The sequence below is a fragment of the Lithobates pipiens genome, unplaced genomic scaffold (genome assembly GCF_037356315.1).
Source record: "Lithobates pipiens isolate NorthernLeopardFrog02 unplaced genomic scaffold, aLitPip1_a1.2 Scaffold_8, whole genome shotgun sequence".
NCBI classification, from domain to species: domain Eukaryota; kingdom Metazoa; phylum Chordata; class Amphibia; order Anura; family Ranidae; genus Lithobates; species Lithobates pipiens.
Genome location: NW_027507903.1, coordinates 554574229 through 554601281, shown reverse-complemented (window position 1 = coordinate 554601281; position 27053 = coordinate 554574229). Strand labels below are relative to the sequence as shown.

At 43.1% G+C, this 27053-nt stretch overlaps 1 protein-coding gene across 4 annotated transcripts in view; it reads left to right on the top strand.

Annotated features, from left to right (window-relative positions):
* Positions 1 to 27053, top strand: part of NSD3 (nuclear receptor binding SET domain protein 3) — a 203464-nt gene that overhangs the window by 158955 nt on the left and 17456 nt on the right. For 2 of the 4 annotated variants that reach the window (XM_077469942.1, XM_077469940.1), the window contains 6 exons: positions 11600 to 11756; positions 12431 to 12633; positions 13130 to 13242; positions 20578 to 20847; positions 25263 to 25379; positions 25477 to 25618. In XM_077469942.1, coding sequence (XP_077326068.1) covers positions 11600 to 11756; positions 12431 to 12633; positions 13130 to 13242; positions 20578 to 20847; positions 25263 to 25379; positions 25477 to 25618 — 1002 coding nt within the window. Of the gene's footprint in view, positions 1 to 11596; positions 11757 to 12430; positions 12634 to 13129; positions 13243 to 20577; positions 20848 to 25262; positions 25380 to 25476; positions 25619 to 27053 lie in introns of all 4 variants that reach the window. The other 2 variants (XM_077469941.1, XM_077469939.1) reach the window with 1 other exon arrangement.

The window sequence follows — 27053 nt, the reverse complement described above, 5'->3', positions numbered from 1 at the left end:
GAGCCCCGTAATTCTGTTGGCGGTGAGGTGCTCTCCCTCTCTCCACGGGGTCCCGGGCTCTTGATTGGATAGATTTATAGCAGCGCAGCCATTGGCTCCCGCTGCTGTCAATCAAATCCAGTGATGCAGGGGACGGAGCCGAGTCCTGCATTCGGCGGCTATGAATGCAAATGCTGGACTTGGGAGCGCGCCCACAAGGTAATCCCCCGGGAGATCGCTTCTCCTAGGGTGTTATCTGATGCGGGGAGGAGCCACGAAAGCCACCAGGGGACCCCAGAAGAGGATGGCTGGGACTACTCTGTCCAAAACGAACTACACGTTGTAGGTAAGTATGACATGTTTGTTATTTAAAAAAACAAAAAACTAACCCTTACAGTCACTTTAATAATATGAGTAAAGCCTTTATAGACTGATACACATTCATATTGGCTCTGTTTGAAACGTGTACTCTTTCGATGAACTAAAGAGACATTTTATTCATCCTCATCTGCCAACTTAAGCTACATGAAAGGACTTCTGTGTTGCGGGGTGAAGACTGCAAGTCAGGCACGGTAAGTGGAAACAGAATGCTCTTGCCAGCCCTGATTGCATGATTGAGTTGCAGTGCCATTATCTTGCAGATGTATCCAATGGAGTTGTCTCTGCTTAACGATGCTTACTCAGTAACGAGAACTCTGTGATCGGAGGAGGGGCCTCCAGTCACAAATTTGATAGGTCACATGACTGGGCTCTGCTTCCAGCTTTTGTTTGTTTATTAACTCATTTATGTTATTTACATTACACTATTTATAAGCTCCGAGTACATTTGAAAAGCACATTGCCTTGCCTTATTCAGTAAACTTTAAAATGTTTCTATATAAAGCAGCAGAATGGCAGTGCACTTCATCTGCCATTTGTAATAAACAGTAAATGTGTAGTGATAAAGACCAAGAGCTGCTGCACATCACCTTTTCTGAAACTGTACTTATAGTTAATGCAAACCTGTAGCCAGCCTATATGTATTTACATATGTACATAATAGTATTTAAATATTACTAGCAAGCAGAAAATAAGATTTAAAACAAACTCACATTGACCTCAGTAGTTGTGGGCATTGTGAAGCACTTCATCCACAAAGTTTAAAGGAGAATACTAAAGTTGTCCAATCTGTACTCAGCTTCCCCTCCCCGTCCCACAGAGCTAGCCTGATATACCAGGACTGGGGAAGAATAAACGGTGCTGCTATGGGAACAACTTGAACGACTTTAGTACTTCTGTTGTAAAATGTGAATTAGAATTGCTCCACAGTGGTCATTGAGTGGTCACGCTACAGAGACTACTGAGTGGTCCCACAATAGAGGTCGCATAGGGCTTATTTTAAAATTCCATTCACTGCTTGCCAAGAATATGTAAACATTATGGACAGCACAGTGGCTAAGTGGTTAGCACTTCCACCTGGCAGCACTAGGGCCATCAGCTCAAATCCGAACTATGGCACTACCTGCCTAGAGTTTTCATGTTCTCCCTGTGCCTGCGTGGGTTTCCTCCAGGTAATCCAGTTAACTCCCACACTCCAAAGACATTCTAGTAGGTTTATTGACTCTAGACTAAATTGGCCCTAGTATGTGTGTTAGAGACCTTAGATTGAAAGCTCCTTGAGGGCAGAGACTGATGTGAATGTACAATATTATGTATATGTGAAGCGCTCTGTAAATTGACGGCACTACACAGTATCTCACAAAAGTGACTTCACATAGTGAGTGTGCAGCTTGTATAACACAGTGTAAATTTGCTGCCCCCTCAAAATAACTCAACACACAGCTATTAATGTCTAAACCGCTGGCAACAAAAGTGAGTACACCCCTAAGTGAAAATATGCAAATTGGACCCAAAGTGTCAATATATTGTGTGGCCACCATTATTTTCCAGCATTGCCTTAACCCTCTTGAGCATGGAGTTCACCAGAGCTTCACAGGTTGCCACTGGATTCCTCTTCCACTCCTCCATGATGACATCATGGAACTGGTGGATGTTGGAGACCTTGCGCTCCTCCACCTTCTGTTTGAGGATGCCCCACAGATGTTCAATAGAGTATAGACCTGGAGACAAGGTTGGCCAGTCCACCACCTTTACCCTCAGCTTCTTTAGCAAGACAGTGGTCATCTTGGAGGTGTGTTTGGGGTCATTATGTTGGAATACTGCCCTGCAGCCCAGTCTCTTAAAGGAGGGGATTATGCTCTGCTTCAGTATGTCACAGTACATGTTGGCATTCATGGTTCCCTCAATGAACTGTAGCTCCCCATTGCGAGCAGCACTCATGCGGCCCCAGACCATGACACTCCTACCACCATGCATGACTGTAGGCAAGACACACTTGTTTTTGTACTCCTCACCTGGTTGCCCTCACACATGCTTGACACCATCTGAACCAAATAAATTTATCTTAATCTCATCAGACTACAGGACATGGTTCCAGGTATTTTGTCTGCTTGTCTTCAGCAAACTGTTTGCGGGCTTTCTTGTGCATCATCCTTAAAAGAGACTTCCTTCTGGTACAACAGCCACGCAGACCAATTTGATGCAGTGTGCGGTGTAAGGTCTGAGCACTGACAGTCTGACCTCCCACCCCTTCAACCTCTGCAGCAATGCTGGCAGCACTCATACATTATTTCCCAAAGACAACCTCTGGATATGACGCTGTGCACGTGCACTCAACTTCCTGTCCTGTTAAACTGCTATATGGTCTTGGCCACTGTGCTGCAGCTCAGTTTCAGGGTCTTGGCCATCTTCTTAAAGCCTAGACCATCTTTATGTAGAGCAACAATCTTTTTTTTCAGATCCTCAGAGAGTTCTTTGCCATGAGGTGTCATGTTGAACTTCCAGTGACTAGTATGAGAGAATGAGAGCGATAACACCAAATTTAACACACCTGTTTCCCATTCAAACCTGAGACCTTGGAACACTAACGAGTCACATGACAGCGGGGAGGGAAAATGGCTAATTGTGCCTAATTTGGATATTTTCTCTTAAGGGTGTACTCTCTTTTGTTGCCAGTGGGTTAAACATTAATGGCTGTGTGTTGAGTTATTTTCAGGGCACAGAAGAATTACACTGCTATACAAGCTGTACACTCACTACTTTACATTGTAGCAAAGTGTCATTTCTTCAGTGTTGTCACATGAAAAGATATAATAAAATATTTACAAAAATGTGAGGGGTGTTTTGTGAGATACTGTATAAGTAAATGCTATAGATAAGTGATCTAAAATATGTATAAAACACCAATCCACAAATGCACCACAGAAAAAATTACACACACACACACACACACACACACACACACACACACACACACACACACACACACACACACACACACACACACACACACACACACACACACACACACACACACATTAAACTAAATGAATGAATGTGTAGCTGCCACTTTATATAAATAAATATTGAAAATCTCAAACTATCACCTGTACAGATCACTTTAGGTAAACACTGTGCTGCGCTAAAGTGCATAATCAAATACAGAAAAAAAAATATATAGAAAAAAATTGTTAGTGCATGCTATAAACACGTACACTGATAAATACAGAACAATAATGTAATAAGTGACACAAGCATGAAGTAATTGCATGAAATCACCCACGTGATTATAAACATAAAAAGTGATAAAAAGGAAAGAATATAAAATTGTAGTATAACACTAGTCCATAGAACTACATGTCACAGCATGCCACTGTGCAATCAAAAGTTTTCCAAATATGTAGTTATTCACACCACACTGCTTGTGCGCCAATCACCTCTTCCCCATAAGAAATTAACTTACCAAAATAAATTGCCTCACATTCTCACGTTTGGCAATAATGCAGTTCAACCACACTGGGTTAATGAATCCAATATAGCGATATCCACCTCTTCGGATATGAATCAACACACTCCTTTTCTAAGCAGCAACTATGCAGGACAGACTTCTGCAAGCATTTGGCTAATAGGATGAGTAGTGTTGTTGATGTACGTTGGTCCTTAAAATTATTATTTTTAGCTGGTATTCTCAAACCTCACACTTCCCAGTGGATGATTTGTGGATCTGTGGGTGTAGGGGCACAGGTGCAATACATCAAGGTATACACATTCACTTTTATCATGTGAGGAGTTTCACAAATCATATGCTGGGAGCGCTTGAATAGAGAGTAGCCCTCTATAATAGAGAGTAGCTACTCTCTATTCAAGCCCTCCCAGCATGTGATTTGGCAATTTGTTTTGGTGAGTTCATTTCTTATGGGGAAGAGGTGATTGGCACACAAGCAGTGTGGTGTGAAGAACTCTACATATTTGGAGGATTTTTGATTGCACAGTGGCATGCTGTGACATGTAGCTCTATGGACTAGTGTTATACTGCAATTTTATATTCTTTTCTTTTTTTTCACTTTTTATGTTTATGATCACTTGGGTAATTTCATGCAATTACTTGTAATTTCCTTTAAAAAGCAGTCTATGTAGATATGCTTGCCCAGCCTCCTAATTGCTGCATTTTTATAAGTATTCATCTGTATGTTTCCCACTTTCTTAAAAGAGCCTAGAAATGTAGGGATTATTTCATATAAATCACTTGTTTAGTATATAAACTACTATACATCTTTCCCTTTTTGTTTTTAACCAAGAACAGCCATTGCACACATTTTTGATAGAAAACTAGAACTTTGTTTTGATGCTTAATAATGTAATATTAGTAATAATATTAATGATAATCCCTGTCGATTTATGCTTACGATCGCAATTATTTTCAGCCCTCTGCTTGCGCTGCTTTTGGCTTTGATGCTGAAGCATTACTTATAAGCTATGCCGATGTCTGCTGTGTTGCTTGAGCTTGAAATATATTTCCTCTAAAACACTGGTTATTGAACAATCTGAATAATGTAGGCATTTTTTAGAGGAAATATATCCTGCTTGGAGGTCTTTGTGGCTGTTGGGTTTTCTTTAATAGGAAAGGAAAGTGGATGTGTTCCCAAAGCAATTCGATTCTGGCTGTCATTTATATTGTTTAGAAATGAACAGCGGCATCTGATTGGTTGCTGTGGGCCATGTCTCCATCGTCCTTCTCCATTTATACACAAGTGGTACTGTTTGATGAATTTTGTCTCTGGTACTCCCATGGCCATCCATGGGCACCATAACTGGTGGGTTTGGAAACACCTGTTTTAAGGAAGAAATGCTTATGGCCAGAGCATTGTGTCTGTATGTTGCCTGGTGGAAATTTTTTTGTCCCTTTTGCCAATTCAATAATGTTCACAGATTCATATGTTCAGGGTTATGTCAATATGTTACTTACCATTGTGCAATTTTTGGTACTGTTCGCTTCTCTATATAAAGTATAATTTACCCTATTACTATCTATATGTCTTACCCTATATAAACCCACATTCTCCCTTTCCCAATATAATTTGTTGTATAACCCTGTAATTTATTTCTATGTGGTCATAATGTTATGGCTGATCAGTGTATGTGTATATATATATATATATATATATATATACACACACACACACACACACACACACACACACACACACACACATACTGTATATTGTCAATATTTTTTATTATACACAAAACAATTAAAGTGTGTTTTATGAAGGCATACATTGCCTTGTTCTATATAACCCTTGTTTTAGATAACAATTCATATATATCTTCTTTGTCTTATTCTATTTACCCACCCTGATAACTCTATATCAGGGGTTTCCAAACTTTCTAAACAAGGGCCATTTTACTGTTCTTCAGACTTTAGGGGTGCCAGACTGTGGTCAGTGGGAGTAAAAAATGTCTAGTAAAGCTTGCCCTATCTTTGGTGTCAGTGGAGGTATAGTGCCCCATCATTGCTGTCAATGGAAGGAATAGTGCCCCATCGTTGGTGTCAGTGGGAGAAATTGTTCCCTTTTCTTGGAGTCAGTGGAAGGGATAGTGCCCCATTGTTGGTGTCGGGGGAAGAATATTGGCCCATCCTTGGTATCAATGGAAGGAATTATGCCCCATTATTGGTGTCAATGGAAGGAATAGTGCCCCATTGTTGGTGTCAGTGGGAGGAATAGTGGCCCATCATTGGTGTCAATGGAAGGAAATGTTCCCTATTGTTGGTGTCAATGGAAGGAATTATTCCCTATTGTTGGTGTCAATGGAGGGTATTATGCCCCATCGGTGTCAGTGGAAGGAATTGTACCCCATCATTGGTGTCAATGGAAGGAATAGTGCCCCATCGTTAGTGTCACTTTCAGGATTTGCACCCTGTTTTTGGTGTCAGTGGAAGGAATAGTGGCCCATTGTTGGTGTCAGTGGGAACAATAGTGGCCCATCGTTGGTATCAATGGAAGGAATTATGCCCTTTTGATGGTGTCAGTAGGAGGAATAATGACCCATTGGTGGTGTCAGCGACAGGAATTATGCTTCATTGTTGGTGTCAGTGGGAGAAATATTGGCCCATCATTGGTATCAATGGAAGGAATTATGCCCTTTTGATGGTGTCAGTAGGAGGAACATTGACCCATTGGTGGTGTCAGCGACAGCAATTATGCCCCATTGTTGGTGTCAGTGGATGGAATAGTACCCAAATGGCCGCATCCGTCCCCCGGGCCGCAGTTTGGAGACTGCTGTTCTATATACTCATTCCCTATAAATTCACTTATTCTCTGTATAATTATCTCTTAATGTTTTATAACATTTATGAACTATTACTATTTCATTACAGACAGTGTTTGCAAAGTACTTGCAGATATGCATCACGATCATAAAGTTTGAGGATTTATTGCCAGTCCTCAGCCTTCAAATTAAGCATTCTTTTTTAAAATAGCAAAGATTTACATAGATATATTCAAAAGTTTACTTAGTTATATACATTACTCTCTGCTTGCTAGAGCTTTAAACTTTTATTATCAAGGTGAATGAGACAAGTAGGTGGACCTTTTGAACATGTCTGCTGGAGCTTATGCATTACTGGCTAAATCTGGCCATAGATGGATAGAGGTATCCTCCCCGCTATGGCATTGTATTCTGACAGTGGGGATTCTCTGCTGTCAGTACACACTGGTTAGTGGCTGCACACCATTGACTGCAGCCATTGATCAATAAAACATTTCTAACATTCCTCTTCAACAGGAGTAGACCATTGATCCGACTTCTGTTGAGCTGTAGACTTCTGTCTGCCGAACAGGCCAAATTTCAACCTATCTTTGGCCAACTTAACAAGCTGTGAACTCTGGATTGTCTACTCTTTACATATGGAATTAGTGGTCTCTCTCTGTGCTAAGCTGATGAGTTCTACCATGGGGGCAGTGGGATACAATTTACACCTACCAAGTGAACAGAAATTCTGAAGAGATGCATCAGTGTACCATTAAATGTAAACTATAGTCTTTGATAGCCTTTTTTCAAACATGCAGAAATGTGATCCCCTAAATCAGTGGTCTGCAAATTGCAGCCCGGGGGCCAGATGTGGCCCTTTGTTTGCTGTTATCCAGCCCTTGGGACACTATTTCATCCACTGAGACCAGCAATACAGCACAATTCCATTTTACTGACCCCAACAATAGGGCACAATGCCTCCCAATGACACCAACAATGGGACCCAATGATGGGACACAATTCCTCCCGACAGCACCAATGATTGGGCATACAGTGCTTTGAAAAATATTCATTGAAATTCTTGAAATTTTCCAAATTTTTTCACGTTACAACCAAAAACTTAAATTTATTTTATTGGGATTTTGTGTGATAGACCAACACAAAGTGGCATATAATTATGAAATTATAGAGTCCATCTGTGTGTAATTGCATCTCAGTGTAAATACAGCTGTTCTTTGAAGCCCTCAGAGGTTTGTTAGAGAACCTTAGTGAACAAACAGCGTCATGAAGGCCAAGGAACACACCAGACAGGTCAGGGATAAAGTTGTAGAGAAGTTTAAAACAGGGTTAGGTTATAAAAATATCCCAAGCTTTGAACATCTCACAGAGCACTGTTTAATCCATCATCCGAAATTGGAAAGATTATGGCACAACTGCAAACCTACCAAGACATGGCCATCCACCTAAACTGACAGACCAGTTAAGGAGAGCATTAATCGGAGAAGCAGCCATGAGGCCCATGGTAACTTGAGGGGAGTTACAGAGATCCACAGCTCAAGTGGGAGAATCTGTCCACAGGACAACTATCAGTCGCGCACTCCACAAATCTGGCTTTTATGGAAGGATGGCAAGAAGTAAGCCATTGTTGAAAGAAAGCCATAAGAAGTCCCGTTTGCAGTTTGCAAGAAACCATGTGGGGGGACACAACAAACATGTGGAAGAAGGTCCTCTGGTCAGATGAAATAAGAATTGAACTTTTTGGCCTAAAAGCAAAACGCTATGTGTGGTGGAAAACTAACACTGCACATCACCCTGAACACACCATCCCCACCGTGAAACATGGTGGTGGCAGCATCATGTGGGGATGCTTTTCTTCAGCAGGGACATGGTAGCTGATCAGAGTTGATGGGAAGATGGATGGAGCCAAATACAGGGCAATCTTAAGCCCCGTACACACGAGCGGACTTTTCAACATCCAAAGTCCGACGGACTGATTCCGTCAGACTATTCGATCGTGTGTGGGCTGCAACGGACTTTTGATTCACCAAAGTCTGACGGACTTTAGAATATGGAACATGCTTCAAATTTTTCCGACGGAACTCCGCCGGACCCGGTCCCTTCGAAAAATTCGCTCGTGTGTATGCTATTCCGACGGACTAAAACCGACGCTAGGGCAGCTATTGGCTACTGGCTATGAACTTCCTTATTCAAGTCCAGTCGTACGTCATCACGTTCGAATCCGTCGGAGTTTAGTGTGATTGTGTGTGGCCAAGTCCGCTCAGCCGAAAAGTCCGTCAGAACTCTGTCGGAACTCCGGCAGAACTCCGGCAGAACTCCTTCGGAAGTCTGTCGGACATAAGTCCTCTCGTGTGTACGGGGCTTTAGAAGAAAACCTGTTAGAGTCTTCAAAAGACTTGAGACTGGGGGCGGAGGTTCACCTTCCAGTAGAACAACGCCCCTAAACATACAGCCAGAGCTACAATGGAATGATTTAGATCAAAGCATATGTGTTAGAATGGCCCAGTCAAAATCCAGACCTAAATCCAATTGAGAATCTGTGACAAGACTTGAAAATTGCTGTTCACAGATGCTCTCCATCCAATCTGACAGAGCTTGAGCTATTTTGCAGAGAACGGGCAAAAATGTCACTCTCTACATGTTAAAAATTTTTTAAAACCATTTATCATTTTCCTTCCACTTCACAATTATGTGGCACTTTGTGTTGGTTTATCACATAAAATCCCAATAAAATACATTTACATTTTTGGTTGTAACATGATAAAATGTGGAAAATTTCAACGGGTATGGATACTTTTTCAAGACACTGTAAATTCCTTCCAGTGACACTAATTTCTCTTACTGACACCCAAGATGGGGCATTGTTTACTTCCACTGATGCTGGGATATTTTTTACTCCCAATGGCCATAGTCCAGCCCCCTAAAGTCTGAAGGATGGTAAACTGTCCCTATGTTTAGAAAGTTTGGAAACCCCTCTACTAAATGATCTTAAAAAAGTTTGTTAAAACAGAAAAAATTGTTTCTGTGTATAGGTGGTAAGTAAGCATGTATATGGGGGCAGCCATATATATATATATATATATATATATATATATATATATATATCTAAGTATGCAGGCATCTGGGGTAAAGCTGTCCACACAGACCTTCCTCCGCACCGCTGGCTTTCACCGATGTCAGTCTGCAATAGTGACTGGGAAGACCACCCTACAGTAAAGTGATCTGAAAGCGAGGCTTGACCCACTCGTGGAGCGCAGCGTGGAAGGGATGACGTTGATGGCGATGAGGAGGATGGTCTATGTGGACAACTTTACCCCAGATGCCTGCATACTTAGATGTGCCTCTTTTAATTATCATCCATGTGAGTTGCTAAATGCTGTACCTTCATTAAATGGAACCATATTGCTACACTTAGAGGCGCCTCTCTTCTCTTTTATAATCAGTTGTGATGTGACACTACTTGTATATCAAGACAATGCTTGTAGATCAAGTCAAAATGTATTTAAACATTTTGCTTGTCTTGTAGAATGCTCTCAAACCAAGGTTTTACTGTATCTATATCTATCTATCTATCTATCTATCTATCTATCTAGATATATATATATATATATATATCTATATCCACAATATATATATATATATATATATATATATATATATATATATATATATATATATATATATATATATATATATATACCACTCAAAGACTCTACTTTACTGCAAGTCTAATGGTGAGGTCTGATGTGACAAGGACAGCAGACACTCTATTAGGGACATATCTAAGTGGATGTTTAAAAGTTTTTTTGTTAGCTCACACCTTGGATTCTCTTATACTCACCTTCCTAGGGCTCAATGTTGCTCCTTTCTTTATCGTAGCTGCCACAAAATATGTATGTCGCACCTATCATGACTCCAGTATGTAACCTCACACCATGATGCAGTGCATGGTCACAAGCAGCCAGTCTACTGGCCCCAAGTGTTATCATGTGACATAAAGATTATGCAATCAGCCCTCTGTAAGCTTCAACATGGATATTTTACAGCAGCTGCAACAGAGGAGGAGCGCTGCATTGGTGAGTGTAAGTTGGTCAGGGGGTGGGCTTTAAAGAGTCTTTTTTCACCTTGGTCTGAATAATAATAACAGGTGACCACTAGAAGGAGCATTTACAAACCTGAAATGCAAAAGTCACATTCAGGTAAATACTAGAGTAAGCTTTGTTTATACTTACCGACTGTACTTTATAAGTTATGGGTAAAATCTATATATAATTAAATCTTTATAAATCTCTCTGATTTTGTTTCCACCAGGCATCATATGTTCATCCAGATATCCTGCCAATCATGTTAAAGACTATCTGGCAGTTTAATAAGAATAAGGACTGGCTCACCTACTTGGCTCTATGTGTGCTTCTTAGTCATGCTTTAGTTGTCACCAGCATCCATTGTGTTGATGGGCTGCTTCCACATGAACACAGATGATGTACAATACAGCAACTCATGCACAGTTGTTAGTTTACCCACATTAACAATCAAATAAATTGTACACATTTTTGCAATGTTTGGCTTTTTGCAAATTATCACAAAGGAATTGATTGATGTGCATACTACTCCCATCAAGTTAAAATACTCCTGAATGTAAAACCATTGTATGGATAATGAGGTTTGCCAGCAATGCTTAATGCAACAGTTTTTCCAATATGTATCTTAAAGTTGCATTCAGCTGTTTGGTCCCCTCCCCCCTTAGCAGAGCGTGACATAAAAGGCCCACATGGACCATTAAAAACTACTAGTGTTACCACTAAGTATTGTGGGTGTTTCTGCTTGTCCATTCTGCCCATTCAAAAGCCAGTTGGTCCGTGATAACTTAGCTTGTAACCCTTTTGTTGTTTGGGTGTCCCAAGCAATGAAAGGGTTGGTATGGCACCCTAATCAGTATTCTTAATAAGGTGTTATGTGTTCATTCGAGGAGGCGGCAAACTACTATGCTGCGATTCCTGTCCAGCCGCCTTCCACCCTTCCTGTCTCAACATAGAGATGCCACAAGGATCCTGGAGCTGCAATGACTGCAGGACGGGGAAGAAGCTGCACTACAAACAGATTGTGTGGGTCAAGCTTGGGAATTACAGGCAAGTGTTGAATTCATGGTATCATTGTGTGATTATGAGTGTAGATAAGTTACTTTGCCCTTCTAGTATGTCTGTAGCCAGTATTCCTAAACACTTGAGGAGTGCCCATCATACATATACTGAGGCAGGGCGGCCAGATAACATACCTAGTCGCTGATTGTCGCCATTACTAGTAAAAAAAAAAGTAAAAATAATAATATTATATACATATATATATATATATAGATATCAAATGTTTGTAGATGCTATAACTTTTGTGAAAACCAAGCAATATACGCTTATTAGGATTTTTTTGACCACAAATATGTAGCAGAATACATATTGGCCTAAATTGATGAAGAAATTAATATTTTTTTTAATTCATTGGATATGTTTTATAGCAGAAAGTAAAGAATATTGTTTTTTTTCAAAATCGTCAGCACTTTTTTGTTTATAGCCCAAAAAATAAAAACAGCAGAGGTGATCAAATACCACCAAACGAAAGTGTTGCACGGCCGCTCAGTTGTCAGTTAAAGTAACGTAGTGCCATATTGCAAAAAAATAAATAAAAATGGCCCGGTCATGAAGGGCTTAAATCTTCTAGGGGTTAAGTTAAGGGCTAAAGATACTTTGTCTATATATAACTGCTTTCTGGTTATGTACTCTAAAATGCCATTTTGTTTTTTTTTCTTCAGGTGGTGGCCAGCTGAGATCTGCAATCCGAGGTCCGTCCCACTCAATATCCAGGGCCTGAAACATGACATAGGAGACTTCCCAGTTTTCTTCTTTGGTTCTCATGATTATTATTGGGTACACCAGGGTCGTGTCTTTCCCTATGTAGAAGGGGATAAAAGCTTTGCAGAGGGCCAGACCAGTATGAACAAAACTTTTAAGAAAGGTTAGTATGTACAAAACGTTTAAGAAAGGTTAGTATGTGGAATGATGAAAGGAAATGTAACCTCTTCATGATGGCTACCTCAAACTCATATATACTTTGCATACAAGTTTATAAGAGAGCACAAATTCAGTTTCATTTATTTGGTACTTGTTTTGGAAGGAGCGGGGAAGAGATATAATCGCAGTAACGTTTTTTATTACTGTTAGTGTCAATTTCCATTTACTTTTCATTTAAATGCTAGAACAGGAAGTAAGGGGGAATCTCTCCAAGGTAACATTAGAATAAGGAAGGGTTAGAGCATCTGAAAGATTTTTTTTTTTGTTGTTGCCTGTGTTTCAGTTGTGGAAGTTTCCTTATTTTTCTGTTGTGTAATGCGATGTCCTCTAAGTCCTGTAAATATTAACATTAATTAATATTAACCATTGTGCAAATGCATAAAGTATACACATTCTATATACATTTAGTGATTCTGCCTCTGTTTTAATATCATGTGCAGCTCTAGAAGAGGCTGCTAAGAGGTTCCAGGAACTGAAGGCACAGCGGGAGAGCAAAGAAGCACTGGAAGTGGAGAGAAACTCCAGAAAACCCCCTCCATACAAGCACATCAGGGTATGAAACCATGGAAAGGCCCTCATTCGCATTACTTTGACACTTGCATGCTCATACAATGGCTTGGTGGCCAAGTTAGTTTAGGAAACTGGAAAAACTTTGCAATTGTTTTGAGACGCTTCTCAGTAGACCTTGTACTACTTTCTTCACCAGTTAATTTTTTTATTTACCTATGTCAGGTAAGGAAAAGGAAAACCCCCCAAAAACTGTACATTTTGTACATTTGAGCTTGCTTCTCTATTCCTGCTGCATTAGGCACAAGCCCCCAAGTACCATATAGCAAATTTATGCTTTGTGCTGCCCAGTTTTCAGAGCTGTTGCTCAGATCCTCTAAATACTGAAAAAAAACCCTGAAAATTATCCCACACTTACCGTAATTTTCTTTTCCTGGTGCCTATCCATGGCAGCATACCTACCTATGACAAGCCCCGCCTTGGCTCCTCCCTCAGGATCAGTGAATATTATAAAAGAATAGAGTTAGAGCACCCCCAGCATTCTCCGTAATATAGAATACCAAGGGTGGGTTTGTATGCTGCCATGGATAGGCACCAGGAAAAGAAAATGATGGTAAGTATGGTACAATTTTCTGTTTTCCTGGTGCCTCCATGGCAGCATAACGATATCAAATAACTAGCTAAAAACGGGTAGGCTGATGCTTAGAAAGGAATTTTTATTTAGAACAAAAGGTTACTCCTTTGAGTAGGTAAATGTTGACTTGATGGCTTGCCTGCCGAATTCAACCGAAGAGAGAGCCCCCTGGGTCTACTCTGTAGTGCTTCAAAAACGTATGTTGAGAAGACCAGATTGCTGCCCTGCATATGGTTTCTATTGACACATTTGCTCTCGCCGCCCAGGAGGCAGAAACAGATCTGGTGGAATGAGCCTTGACTGCGGGAGGGGGGGGGGGCTTCACTATCCAGGAGGCTATCATTCTAGAAGTTGCCTCCTTACTCTTATTTTTGCCCCAGTGTATAATGACAAGTCTGGTAGATTTTCTGAAGGGAGCTGTGGTCTGCAGATAGCATGTTAATATGGATGCGATATCCAAGTTATGAAGGGAGCTGCATTGTGGATCTGAAAATGTTGGTAGAGCCCAAGGTTCCGAGATACTTACGGTGGAGGTTGTCTTGGGGATGAACCCATGAACTGTCCTAAGCTCTACCTTGTCTGGAAAATACTTGATATGATCATGGTCTGCACCCAAGGCCTGTAGCTCTGATAATCTTCTACCTGACACCATAGCAGAAAAGATAACTACAAGGTTAAATTGCACAGAGATGTTGATATATTTGGAACAAACGGTTGGTTGGTTAAGGAATCCAGGACAACCGAGAAGTCCCATGTAGGGAAATTCTGTACTTTAGGTGGATGTTTTTTCTTCACGGCCTTTAAAAACTGAATTATCATACAATCCTCAGCCCATCTTCTGTTGGTGGCTGCCGAGATGGCTGCTACTTGCACCTTGAGAGTGCCTAATCCTAGACCTAGGTCTAGGCCTGTCTGCAGGAAATAGAGTATCTGAAAGGGAGCAGGTGTTCTACCAACCGCAAAAGATTTAAACTTATTCCACACTCTATCGTACAAGCCGTTTGTAGACAGTTTTCTGGCCTTAAGCAGGGTTGAGATGACGCTAGATGAGCATCCTAATGCCTGGAGCCTCTCCCTTTCAGCAACCAAATGTGAAGGTTTAATCTGAATGGGTCTGGGTGGATGTGAGGACCCTGTGAAAGAAGGCAAGGCAGCCATGGTATCATGATCGGAGGTTGGGTACTCAGGGACATTGGGTACTCAGGGATCCAAGGGATGTGACCCAAAGGGCGCGGTTTTACCAGCATCTCCCTATTCGTCCACCAATGTAGGCCCCTGTGCATTGGGTTTGTTAAGCGTATATGTTGGGAGAGCTAGGATTTGTTCCATTGGTTCAGGAATCCTGATTGAAAGCGCCTCAGGTACCAAAGGAAACTACGCTGACAGGTAGGACTGTAGTCTCACTCTCTTAATTTTCTGGGTTATGGCTGACATTTTCTGCAGAGGCAGGGATACTGTCCCTTGGCGGTATCGAAGTGAACGCCTAAGTAAATCACTTCTTGGGTAGGAGTGAGGTGACCTTTTGCTTGATTTACCACCCAGCTGAATTCTGCCAGTGCCCTGTGTTCTGTCAACTGAGCTGGATCTCCCGCTAAGAGCAGAATGACGTCGTAGTGGTGGTACAATCTGAGACCGCTCTCTCTTAGTGGGGCCGGGATGGAAATCAACACCTTCGTGAAGACTCTGGGTGATGTACAGAGATCGAACGGGAGGCTTTGGAACTGCATGTGAGTGTTCACTACTGCAAACCTGAGGTACTATATAATATGGAAGTATGGGGATGTGCACATATGCATCCTTTAGGTTTACTGATATCATCCAGTCCCCTGGTTGGATTATGGTAATGATTCCATCTTGAACTTCTCTTAAAGTTTATGGAAATTTAAACGTTTGAGATCTATTACAGGCCTCCAGCCTCCAGACCTTTTGGGTACTAGAAAAAGGGTGGAATAAAAACCCGAAAACTTCTGGGATGGGGGTACTGGTATGGCTGCTTACTGTTAGAGGGCATCTGCTTTTTGTGGGGCCCCTGGCACACTTGAAGAGGTGAATAAATGTTTTGGCGGCTGGCTTCAGAGTGTCCAAAAATGACCATACTGAGTTGTCGAGGCCACCCTGGGATCCTGACATCTTTGATCCAGGCCCTGGAAAAGTGTTTGAGCCTGGTTCCCATTGGGCTGGGCTTTGGCGTCAAAGGGATTTTGTGGAATCCCGTGGGGTAGCTGTGACCCCTTGTCTGCGAGACTTCATGAACGTTGATTGTTTGCCTTTCCAGTTTTCCCTCGAGCCCCTTCCTTGCCTAGACTGTATGAAATCTCTGTTTCTGAAATGCTGAAACCTGGAAGAGACAGTTCTAGTGTGCCTGGTTCTTCTATATTGTGGGAGCAAGCTGGATTTACCTCCTGTGACACGGGAGATGGCTTTGCCTAACTTTTCTCCAAACAGGGCCTTTCCGTCAGATGGAATTTTGCACCAGTTCCGTTTGGTGACAATTTGCTGCTTCTAAATTTTCTGTCCAAACACACCCCACATTGGACACGAATGTTAAAGCTATTGCTGCTTTATATGCATTTCCAGCCATCTGGTAAGCTTTTTTCAGATCCATATGTAAAAATGGATAAATACTGTTGCGCACAACCTCGCTAGAAGAACTAGGTAAGATCTATAGAAAGCTGCTCACATATAAAAGTGTTCTCTACACTCAAAATACAGATACGGGGGGTGTTTTATGTGGCGCTAACTAAAATGTTACTAAATGTATACTCTTCAAAACAATATAAATATATTAATAAAAATTATATAAATATAAATTCATACAGTGCATAAAAATGAGAAAAAAAAAAGGTGCAAAGCAGTAAAGTGCATAAAAGTATCAATATGACATAATACCAATAGTAAAGTGCATCAAAATATCAATATGACAAAATGAATCAATCAATAAATCCATGCAATAGTGCAAATGGTGCAAATCGCATAACGTATTTATGCCAGAAAAATAAACATCTTAAAAACTCCAGTAGGTTAAAAATAAATATCCAGTGCAAAATGCAAACAGTCCACTCAGAAGAATGTGCAATCCGTCCAACAGATGATGGTAATCATGCAATGTGAGCAATAAGTGCAATATACACCGTTCCTCCAACCTTCAGTGCTTTAAGTGCACCACTTGTTTCCCCTAGCCTCTCACCTCTAATCAAGGTCCCTAAGGACCGGATCACGCTTGAGGGGTGGTTGGTAAGCAATCTTCCACCTCTTATAAATACAACCTCTGGGACATCAGCTATTTCCTCCGATATCCACAGTCTGGTTAATATATTACAGGCAAATACAAGCATGGAAATAAAATCTGGCAACGCAGTGGCATCAACGAGCCCTTCCCGACGCTTTTCTCCTAAACAGGCATCATCTGGGGATACAGCATTGTTAGCCGATTAACTGGAAATCTTTTTTATGTTTTATTCCATTCCTCTCGTCGATAACACGTCTGATTTCATCCATCAAGGGAAAAATGGCCACTTGCTTTTTTAGAAAAGAAAAATAGCTTTCCGATTTTATTTTTTAGAAGGTCCATCAGCTGATAGTCAGCTTTACTGCCTGAACATAAGGCTGCACTAGTGAAAATCTGAACCCTGAGGTCTCTGGATCATCAGAGGACTCCTTCGACTGGACATTTCCCTCCATTTGCCTAGTGGAAACAATGGGCCCGGTATGCAAGGGTTCCACCGTAGAAGGGAGAGAAAAGTTTAAATTTTCTTCCTGAGGTAGCGACTGCATTTGTTGTGTTGGAACTCCGGATATTAATTCCGCCAAAGAGTTCTTCACAACTTTTTTCAGCAAGTCAGTTACTTGTTGGCCCTCCGATTCTCTGTCAGCTGCATATTCTTTGAAGCAGCTTCTACAGACTAGTTTGTCTGGTAGCGGGGTGGCACCACAGACTTGATACCTTGCGGACCTTGGGGCGTGGGGAATGAGAAGATCGCTTTCTCCCGCTTGAGCTGTGCCTAGACCTGGAAGATCTACCAGGGCTGGGGCTTGAGTCCTCATGACGCCCTGAAGTCTTCTTAGACATATTCTGCCGTACAGGTCTGAAATACATAAATGTATTTCCCCCTTATACACACTACCCTGAACAGAGCAGAACACAATTAAAAAACAGGGAACCGAGGCACCTGCAGAGAGGAAAGAAAAACAAGGAAATAGGGAAGAGGTAGCTGCTTTCTCCATGCCCCACGAGCTGAAGCCTCATCCTCATAGGCAGAACAAATGCCCCTGGTTAGGGAACCGCTGCATGTCCCTAAAGACCCTCAGAAGGGACTCCCTTGCATTTTTAGCATATTTAGCAGCCCGAGCCAAGGGACTGCGTCCTGGAGAGGCTGAGACCAGACGGAAGCTGCCGACTGCAGAGGTAAGGACGCCCGACCAAACATTCACTAAACAAAGGTATGAGGGAAAAAAAGGAGAATGCTGAGGGTGCTCTAACTCTATACTTTTGTAATATTCACTGATCCTGAGGGAGGAGCCAAGGTGGAGCTTGTCATAGGTAGGTATGCTGCCATGGAGTCACCAGGAAAAGGTTTTGTCTTATTGCAGAGTCCCTACTCCACTTGTTGCATATTTCTCGTGTTTACAGTTGCATTATCTTAGGAATCAGATTCCTATAATTCATTGACCGCTAGTCCCACATGGCAATTTTTTACATCTGCACACTTTTGATGAGTTGTGGGTGTGGTGCCATTAAAAAAAAGTCCTGTCTGCTGCATATTTTAATGTGATTTGCAACAGAAAGTTTGGTAAATGGATTTCAGTGGTAACTCAAGTAAAATGTGTAAATTTAAAGATGACAGCCCTTCTTTCTCTCTAAGCACACCTGCAGAGCCTGGCTTCAATCATAGCCTCTCTGTACTCTGTTTCAACTGATGTTGAAATAAAAAAATTCTTTCCTGCTCAAACCCTGTCTTTGTACCTTTTATGCCTCTTGGCAATCATTGATCAAACACATTCCCTCTGTAATAATGCATCACACACATATCGGTTTTATTATGCAAGTCATAGGAATCGTATCCACTGTGTTTCACCTGCATCACTACAGTCTCGGCACTCATGCATCCCAAGTCCTATTCCACCCACACTAAGAGGCTCTGAAACTAACTGGAATCTTCAGAAGAAAGGATAGTGGAAGCTCCTTAGTGAGGGCGGAAGAAGTTGGGAGCTTTGCAGCCCAAGTAGAAGCTGGTCTGTCCAAGGTTAGTGGAAGAAACACCGGAAAAAGTCTAATAGTGAAGATCGATCTGCAGGACCACAGAAGAGTGAGGCTTGGGCACATGAATGCCAAAACTGTGCATAATACAAGTAAAACACAGTGGATATGATTCCTGTGACTTATACAATGGAACTAGTATGTGTTTGATCAATGAGTGCTATAAGGAATAAGGTACAAAGACTGGGTTTGAACTTGCAGGAAAGAAATTTCAGATTTTGACATCAATGGAAACGTAGTACAGAAAGGGTGCGATTGAAGTCTGAACCTGCAATGTCTATGGGGAGCAAGGAGTACTGTCATCTCTAAATTTATGCTAAATCTTTCCAGAAGGTGATCTTGCTGGCAGCATTGTACATCCTTTTATTGTTGGGACTATCATGTAAAATGCACATGCAAGTACCTAAAACAATGAAGTTGTGTACAGGTCCTTACTGTTTTCAGACAGATTCATCTAACTTTTCGGCAGCCCTGATTACATTACTCAGCAGGTTGATAGTACAAGCATATCTATAGCGCCATTATAACATATGACTTATGCTTCAATGCCAGCTCTCTCAAGTAGGCTGTTGTCGATAATATCTGAAATTGCAGCTCACAGGTAGTAGAGCCTGGATGCTTGTTTTCTGCATGGATAAATTCAAATCATTTTGCTCCAATGATTTTCATGGACGTGCTCTGTATATCTAGTGGGGTTCATTTACTAAAGGCAAATAGATTGCAGTTGCATTCTGCAAGTGCAGTTGTTTCTAAGCTTAGAAATTGAACAGAAACTCTGCTGACTTCCATCATCCAATCATGTGCAAGCAAGAAAGCATTTTTTTTTTTTTGCACATGATTGGGTATTCTTTGCAAAGTATAGCCTTGCCTCATTTAATGAGCTCTGGAGCAACTGCACTTCGTAAGTGTGAGGTCTATGTGCCTTTAGTAAATCAACCCCAGTATGTTCAGTTCAAGAAACTTTTGTTTCTTTATAAAATAAATAATCATCCAGTCCCAAGGAAAATTGAATTAGTCTTTGTTAACCGGGCATTTTCGTTTCAGATCCTTGGCAACATTAAAGTGTTTATTCATTAGTGAAAGAAAGTCCTAAAAGTAGCACATTACAGCAAAACCCTGTAAGGAGATGTATGACAGCCTCAGCCCTGACTCCAACCAGGCCACGTCCCTAATGCATTGCGCTCCGCCCCGGCACTTAATCATGATTAAACTCTGGGAGAGAGTGAAACACGTTGGAGGGCATGGCCTGGTTGGAGCCCGGGCTGAGGCTGTCATACATCTCCTTACAGGGTTTTGCTGTAATGTGCTACTTTTAGGACTTCCTTTTGCTACTAGATGTTTTGAGCTAGGACAGGCTCTGTCCTTGTCAGCATTCCTAGCAGTTTGTCATGCAAGAGGACCTGGTCGAGCCTTGAGCAGCACCTGTCATTTTTATTGTAAGTAAACTGTTAATGGTGTGTTTTGATTTATATTTTTTTTTCATATTTTAGAACAACAAACCTGTGGGGAAAATTCAGATCCAGGTGGCCGATATCTCAGAAATACCTCGTTGTAACTGTCGTCCCACTGACGAATCTCCATGTGGCCTGGACTCCCAGTGCCTGAACCGTATGTTGCTTTATGAGTGTCACCCACAGGTTTGCCCTGCTGGGGAGCAATGCCAAAACCAGAGCTTTACCAAACGGCTTTACCCAGAGACTGAGCTGTTCCGCACCGAGAGGAGAGGCTGGGGCCTTCTGTGCAAGAGAGATATTCGGAAGGTAGCTTTCTGATGAGTAGAAGAAACTTTGTGTTTTGTTTTTACTTGTACTGTAAAACTATAGGTAAAACTTTTTTTTTTTTTTTGGATAGAGCAAGGGAGGGTTATAAACCCTGTCAGATTTTTTTCACCATCTGTGTCCCATTGGGGAGATTTCCCTTCACTTCCTGTCCCATAGCATACAGGAAGTGAGAGGAAATCCATGCAAATTAAGGGAATTCCTTGGGAATCCCCAGGTCACCACAACTAGTGTCCACATTGAAAGATTTCCCCTCTATTACCTTTCTGGGGACAACCCAAAATGTGAGATTTTCTTTTCCTTTCAATGATATTGGTGAAAAAGGACAAACAGAGAGCATGAATCTCCTTAACAGGGGAAACAGAAAGCAATAAAAACTGACAAGCACTGTAATCCCTCAAAACTAAAAAAAAAAAATTGCCTTTAGTTATATATTAAAGTGATTGTAAAGTCTTGTTTTTTTTCTCCCTAAAAATAACAAACATATTATACTTAAGTGAGGGGGGGCATTCAAGCTGAATCACAGCTCCCTGTGTCAATTCAGACACGGAGACCCTGTTCACACCCCCCCTCTCTCTCCCGATTGGCTAACTGACTTTGATTGACAGCAGTGGAAGCCAATAGCGCCACTGCTGTGTCTCAGCCAATCACGAGGAGAGTTCTGGATGGTCGAGGAACTAGTGGGCTGAAGAGAGATGGGGGCTCAGGTAAGTAAGTATTAGGGGTGCTGGAGGGCGGCTGCTGCACACAAGTTTTTTATCTTAATGCAAAAAATGCATTAAAAGAGAAGTATGGGTTTCTTCTTTTTTTTTTTTTTTTTTACGTTTTATACTTACCTAGGTGGGTGCAACATCTGTCCCCCGGCGCCTCTGCACTGAAAACCTGAACACCAACAATCACTCGGTTTTCAGAACTCTGTGAACAGAGAGCTGTAGACTGTCAGTCACATCTCTCTGCTCATCTCACTGGAGCGCTGAGCTGTGGAGGGGGCAGAGCGGGCTGTCTCAGACTCTCAGTGGCTCGCTGAGAAGCTGAGACGGGTGTCAGTCAATGCATCTGGTGGATCCAGACTTCCATTGTCGGAATGACACAGTGCCTGGACTGATTCCTGTGATGTCAGCAGTGAACTGACTTCAGTCTGCTCTCTACTGAAAACGGGTCACAGGAGTGCAAAACGAATTGCACTCCTTTGATCCACAGGATGAGCCCAGCCAAACAAGCTCTGGCTGGACTTCTCCTTTAAGATAAAAAACTTTCTGACTTTACAACCACTTTAAGGTAAATATTAAAGGTTTACATTTCCATACCTAACAATTAGGGATGCACCGAAATTTCGGCCGCCGAAACATATCGGCCGAAAATGGCCCTTTCGGCAATTTGCGGAAAGGAAAAAATGGCCGATAATTGAGCCGAAAATGGGGCGGGGCGGGGGCGGAGCCCCACCCCCGCCCCTGGTGCCGCCCATCATAGGAGGTATATAGCGCAAGAGAGCCGCCTCCGCCGTCTGGTTCAATAGAGCGCCAAGAACATCACAGCTTTAATTTCAATAGCTGTGTGTTTCCCCGTCGCGCACCGTCGCATACAGCTCCTCCCCCTTGTTCGGGGAACTTTGATAGACCGATCACCCATCCAGATTGGACGGGGGATCTGTCTATCACAGTTCCCCGGACAAGGGGGAGGGGCTGTATGCGACGGGGGAACACACAGCTATTGAAATTAAAGCTGTGATGTTCCCGGTGCTCTATTGAACCAGACGGCGGAGGCGGCTCTCCTGTCTCTTTGCTGCATCACTGGCTGCACGGGGGCATCACTGGCTGCACGGGGGCATCACTGGCTGCACAGGGGACAACACCACACTGGCTGCAAAGGGGACAACACCACACTGGCTGCACAGGGGACAACACCACACTGGCTGCACAGGGGACAACACCACACTGGCTGCACAGGGGACACCACCACACTGGCTGCACAGGGGACACCACCACACTGGCTGCACAGGAGGGGACACCACCACACTGGCTGCACAGGGGACACCACCACACTGGCTGCACAGGGGACACCACCACACAGGCTGCACAGGGGACACCACCACACTGGCTGCACAGGGGACACCGCTGCACAGGGGATACCACACTAGCTGCACAGGGGACACCGCTGCACAGGGGACACCACACTGGCTGCACAGGGGACACCGCTGCACAGGGGACACCACACTGGCTGCTTTTATCATGTCTCCAGTCTCTGACCACCTCCTGTACCATGTCGCCAGTCTCTGACCACCTCCTGTACCATGTCGCCAGTCTCTGACCACCTCCTGTACCATGTCGCCAGTCCCTGACCACCTCCTGTACCATGTCCCCAGTCTCTGACCACCTCCTGTACCATGTCGCCAGTCTCTGACCACCTCCTGTATCATGTCCCCAGTCTCTGACCACCTCCTGTACCATGTCCCCAGTCTCTGACCACCTCCTGAACCATGTCCCCAGTCTCTGACCACCTCCTGTACCATGTCCCCAGTCTCTGACCACCTCCTGTACCATGTCCCCAGTCTCTGACCACCTCCTGTACCATGTCCCCGGTCTCTGACCACCCCCTGTGCCATGTCCCCGGTCTCTGACCACCTCCTGTGCCATGTCCCTGGTCTCTGACCACCTCCTGTGCCATGTCCCCAGTCTCTGACCACCTCCTGTACCATGTCCCCAGTCTCTGACCACCTCCTGTACCATGTCCCCAGTCTCTGACCACCTCCTGTACCATGTCCCCAGTCTCTGACCACCTCCTGTACCATGTCCCTAGTCTCTGACCACCTCCTGTACCATGTCCCCAGTCTCTGACCACCTCCTGAACCATGTCCCCAGTCTCTGACCACCTTCTGTACCATGTCCCCAGTCTCTGACCACCTCCTGTACCATGTCCCCAGTCTCTGACCACCTCCTGAACCATGTCCCCAGTCTCTGACCACCTCCTGAACCATGTCCCCAGTCTCTGACCACCTCCTGTACCATGTCCCCAGTCTCTGACCACCTCCTGTACCATGTCCCTAGTCTCTGACCACCTCCTGTACCATGTCCCCAGTCTCTGACCACCTCCTGTACCATGTCCCCAGTCTCTGACCACCTCCTGTACCATGTCCCCAGTCTCTGACCACCTCCTGTACCATGTCCCCAGTCTCTGACCACCTCCTGTACCATGTCCCCAGTCTCTGACCACCTCCTGTACCATGTCCCTAGTCTCTGACCATCTCCTGAACCATGTCCCCAGTCTCTGACCACCTCCTGTATAAAAATATTTTTTAAAAACAGTAATTTTCGGTATCGGTTTCGGTTTTCGGCCTAGTGTATTTTTCATTTTCGGTATCGGTTTCGGCACCAAAAAACCCATTCGGTGCATCTCTACTAACAATAATGAATACATTAAATATTCCACTAAAAACATACATTTCTATTATTTTGTGGATACTGCTATGTTTGGCTCATCTCTGGATTTCTTATTCCTGTTAAATACTTAATTGGCAAGATTCCTCCATTGCATTTTTCTTGTTGTGCAACCTGGTGCAGCTGAGACAGAACCAAATGGTAGTTGTTCTGAAATGCAGAATGCCTGAAAAATGTATTCACAAGGGGCACACGTATGAAGGTCAAAACAGGTGGTAGAGCTAGGAACTCAGCCTGAGATAATGAAATATAAGGCACAAAAGGGTAAGTCAGCACTCTAGAATTCACTGAAATCTGAAATACAGGCAGTCCCTGGGTTACAAACAAAATTCTGTAGGTTTGTTTTTAAAGAGGCACTCCAAGTTCCCCCCAAAAATTAAAAGTCAAATACTGTAGCTGCTGACTTTTAATATAAGAACACTTAACTGTCCAGGAATCCAGCTAGGTCCTCACCCGGGTGCAGGCGCTGGCATAGCAAGTAAAGGAAATGGTTTACTACTGCACATGCGAGAGCCCTACCGCGCCTTGTGAATGGTCCTGTAGTCTTATGGGACTTGTGATGTGTCTGCAGGAGGAAGTTAAACTACCGGCTCAGAACACTGCGGTGATGTCCCCCCCCCCTATAAAGTGCCAAATGTGACAGTGGAGGGGGGGAACAAACTGAACTTCCCCTTTTGGGTGGAGCTCTGCTTTATTATTATTATTATTATAATACATGATTTATATAGCTCCAACAGTTTACGCAGAGTTTTACAAGAAGACTGCACGTTTTTCAGCATCAACAATGTTAGGCATTCATTCAAACAGGAGCAAGTGTTTCTTGCTACTACTGCAGCAGTCCAGACTCTTCTCCATACTGTTTTTTGATTGGCTTCCTCATGTGGTAGAAACACTGTTGAAGATTTGATAACATAAGATTATATCTGCTCCTTTTTCAATATTGTATTTGTTGGTTTCTTTCAGGGTGAGTTTGTGAATGAATACGTTGGGGAGCTGATCGATGAGGAAGAGTGCAGACTTCGCTTGAAACGAGCCCATGAAAACGGAGTCACCAACTTCTACTTGCTTACTGTCACCAAGGTGATAACAGACCTCTACTGTACATTATGTGTGCATTAATATTATTTTCTGTCATCTAGCATATTGATTGTTCCTCTTTCTGTCCGGTGAATTTCAGGATCGTATCATAGATGCTGGTCCCAAGGGGAATTATTCCAGATTTATGAATCACAGCTGTAACCCCAACTGCGAAACCCAAAAGTGGACGGTGAATGGAGATGTGCGAGTCGGACTGTTTGCTCTTTGTGACATACCTCAAGGTACAGCAATTTAACAATTTCTACCCTGCCATATATAGTATAACAGTGTAAATTAGCTGTCCCTTCAAAATAACTCAACACCCAGCCATTCATTTCTAAACCGTTGGCAACAAAGATGAGTAAACTCCTAAGTGAAAATGTCCAAATTGGGCACAATTAGTCATTTTCCCTCCACAGTGTCATGTGTTTCGTTAGTGTTACAAGGTCTCAGGTGTGAATGGGGAGCAGGTGTGTTAACCACTTGCTTACTGGGCACTTAAAGAGGAAGTAAACCCTGATGAGTTTACTTCCTCTTTCATTCCCTGCAAAGGTAACACATAATGGACTACTATGCATCGCATAGTAGTCCATTATGTGTCACTTACCTGACACAGGAGCCAGCGAAGTCACCGCTGTCCCCTGTAGTCCGGCGCATCCATCTTCTTGGTGGGTCTCGCTGCCCCGCCGCTGTCATTCGGCGAAGCCGCGATGATGTCACTCCCGCGCATGCGCACGGGAGCCGCCACTCACGGCATATCAACGTTGACCGCGGCGTGCTCAGTGCGCCTGCGCGCCGCTGTCTACGGTGCATGCGCCGTAGACAGCGGTGCCTGTCTTTCGCCAAATATCTCCTAAACCGCGTAGGTTTAGAAGATATTTCTTGGACCTACAGGTAAGCCTTAATCTAGGCTTACCTGTAGGTCAAAGTTGGTTGTAAGAGTTTACAACCACTTTAAATCCCCCTCCTATCCAGACCAGTTTCCAGCTTTCAGCGCTGATGCACTTTGAATGACAATTGCACGGTCATACAACACTGTACCCAAATTACATTTTTATCATTTCTTTCCCACAATTAGAGCTTTCTTTTGGTGGCATTTGATCACCTCTGTGGTTTTTATTTTTTTGTTAAAAAAATGTAAAAAGACCAAATTTTTAATAAAACATTTATTTGTATTTTTTATTTTGTTATAAAATTTTAAAACAGGAAATTTTGTCTGTCATTGATGTACGCTAATGAGGCGGCACTGATGGACACTGATAGGTGGCAGTGATGGACACTGATCAGTTACACTGATAGGCAGCACTGCTAGGTTGGCACCGATTGGCACCACTGGTGGGCATTGATAGGTGGCACTTGTGGGCATTGATAGATGGCGCTTGGGGGCACTGTCAGGTGGCAATGGCAGGTGGCATAGATGAGGCATAATTGCCTCTTCCTCTTCGGGACCGATGTCCCTTGCAGATGAGCCAGTGATAGGCTTTTTTTTTCCCCTCCGCTCATTGGCTAACAGCTGATCACATGGTAAGGGGCCGGGACCGGCCCCTTAATCGGATCGGTGATCACCCAAGTCTCAGTGACTCACAGCACGCAGGGAGCGTGCATAGGGGAGGCCATCATATGACTCCTGGAAATTCAGGTCCGCACTGTGGCCATCATTCGGCTATAGCGCGGACG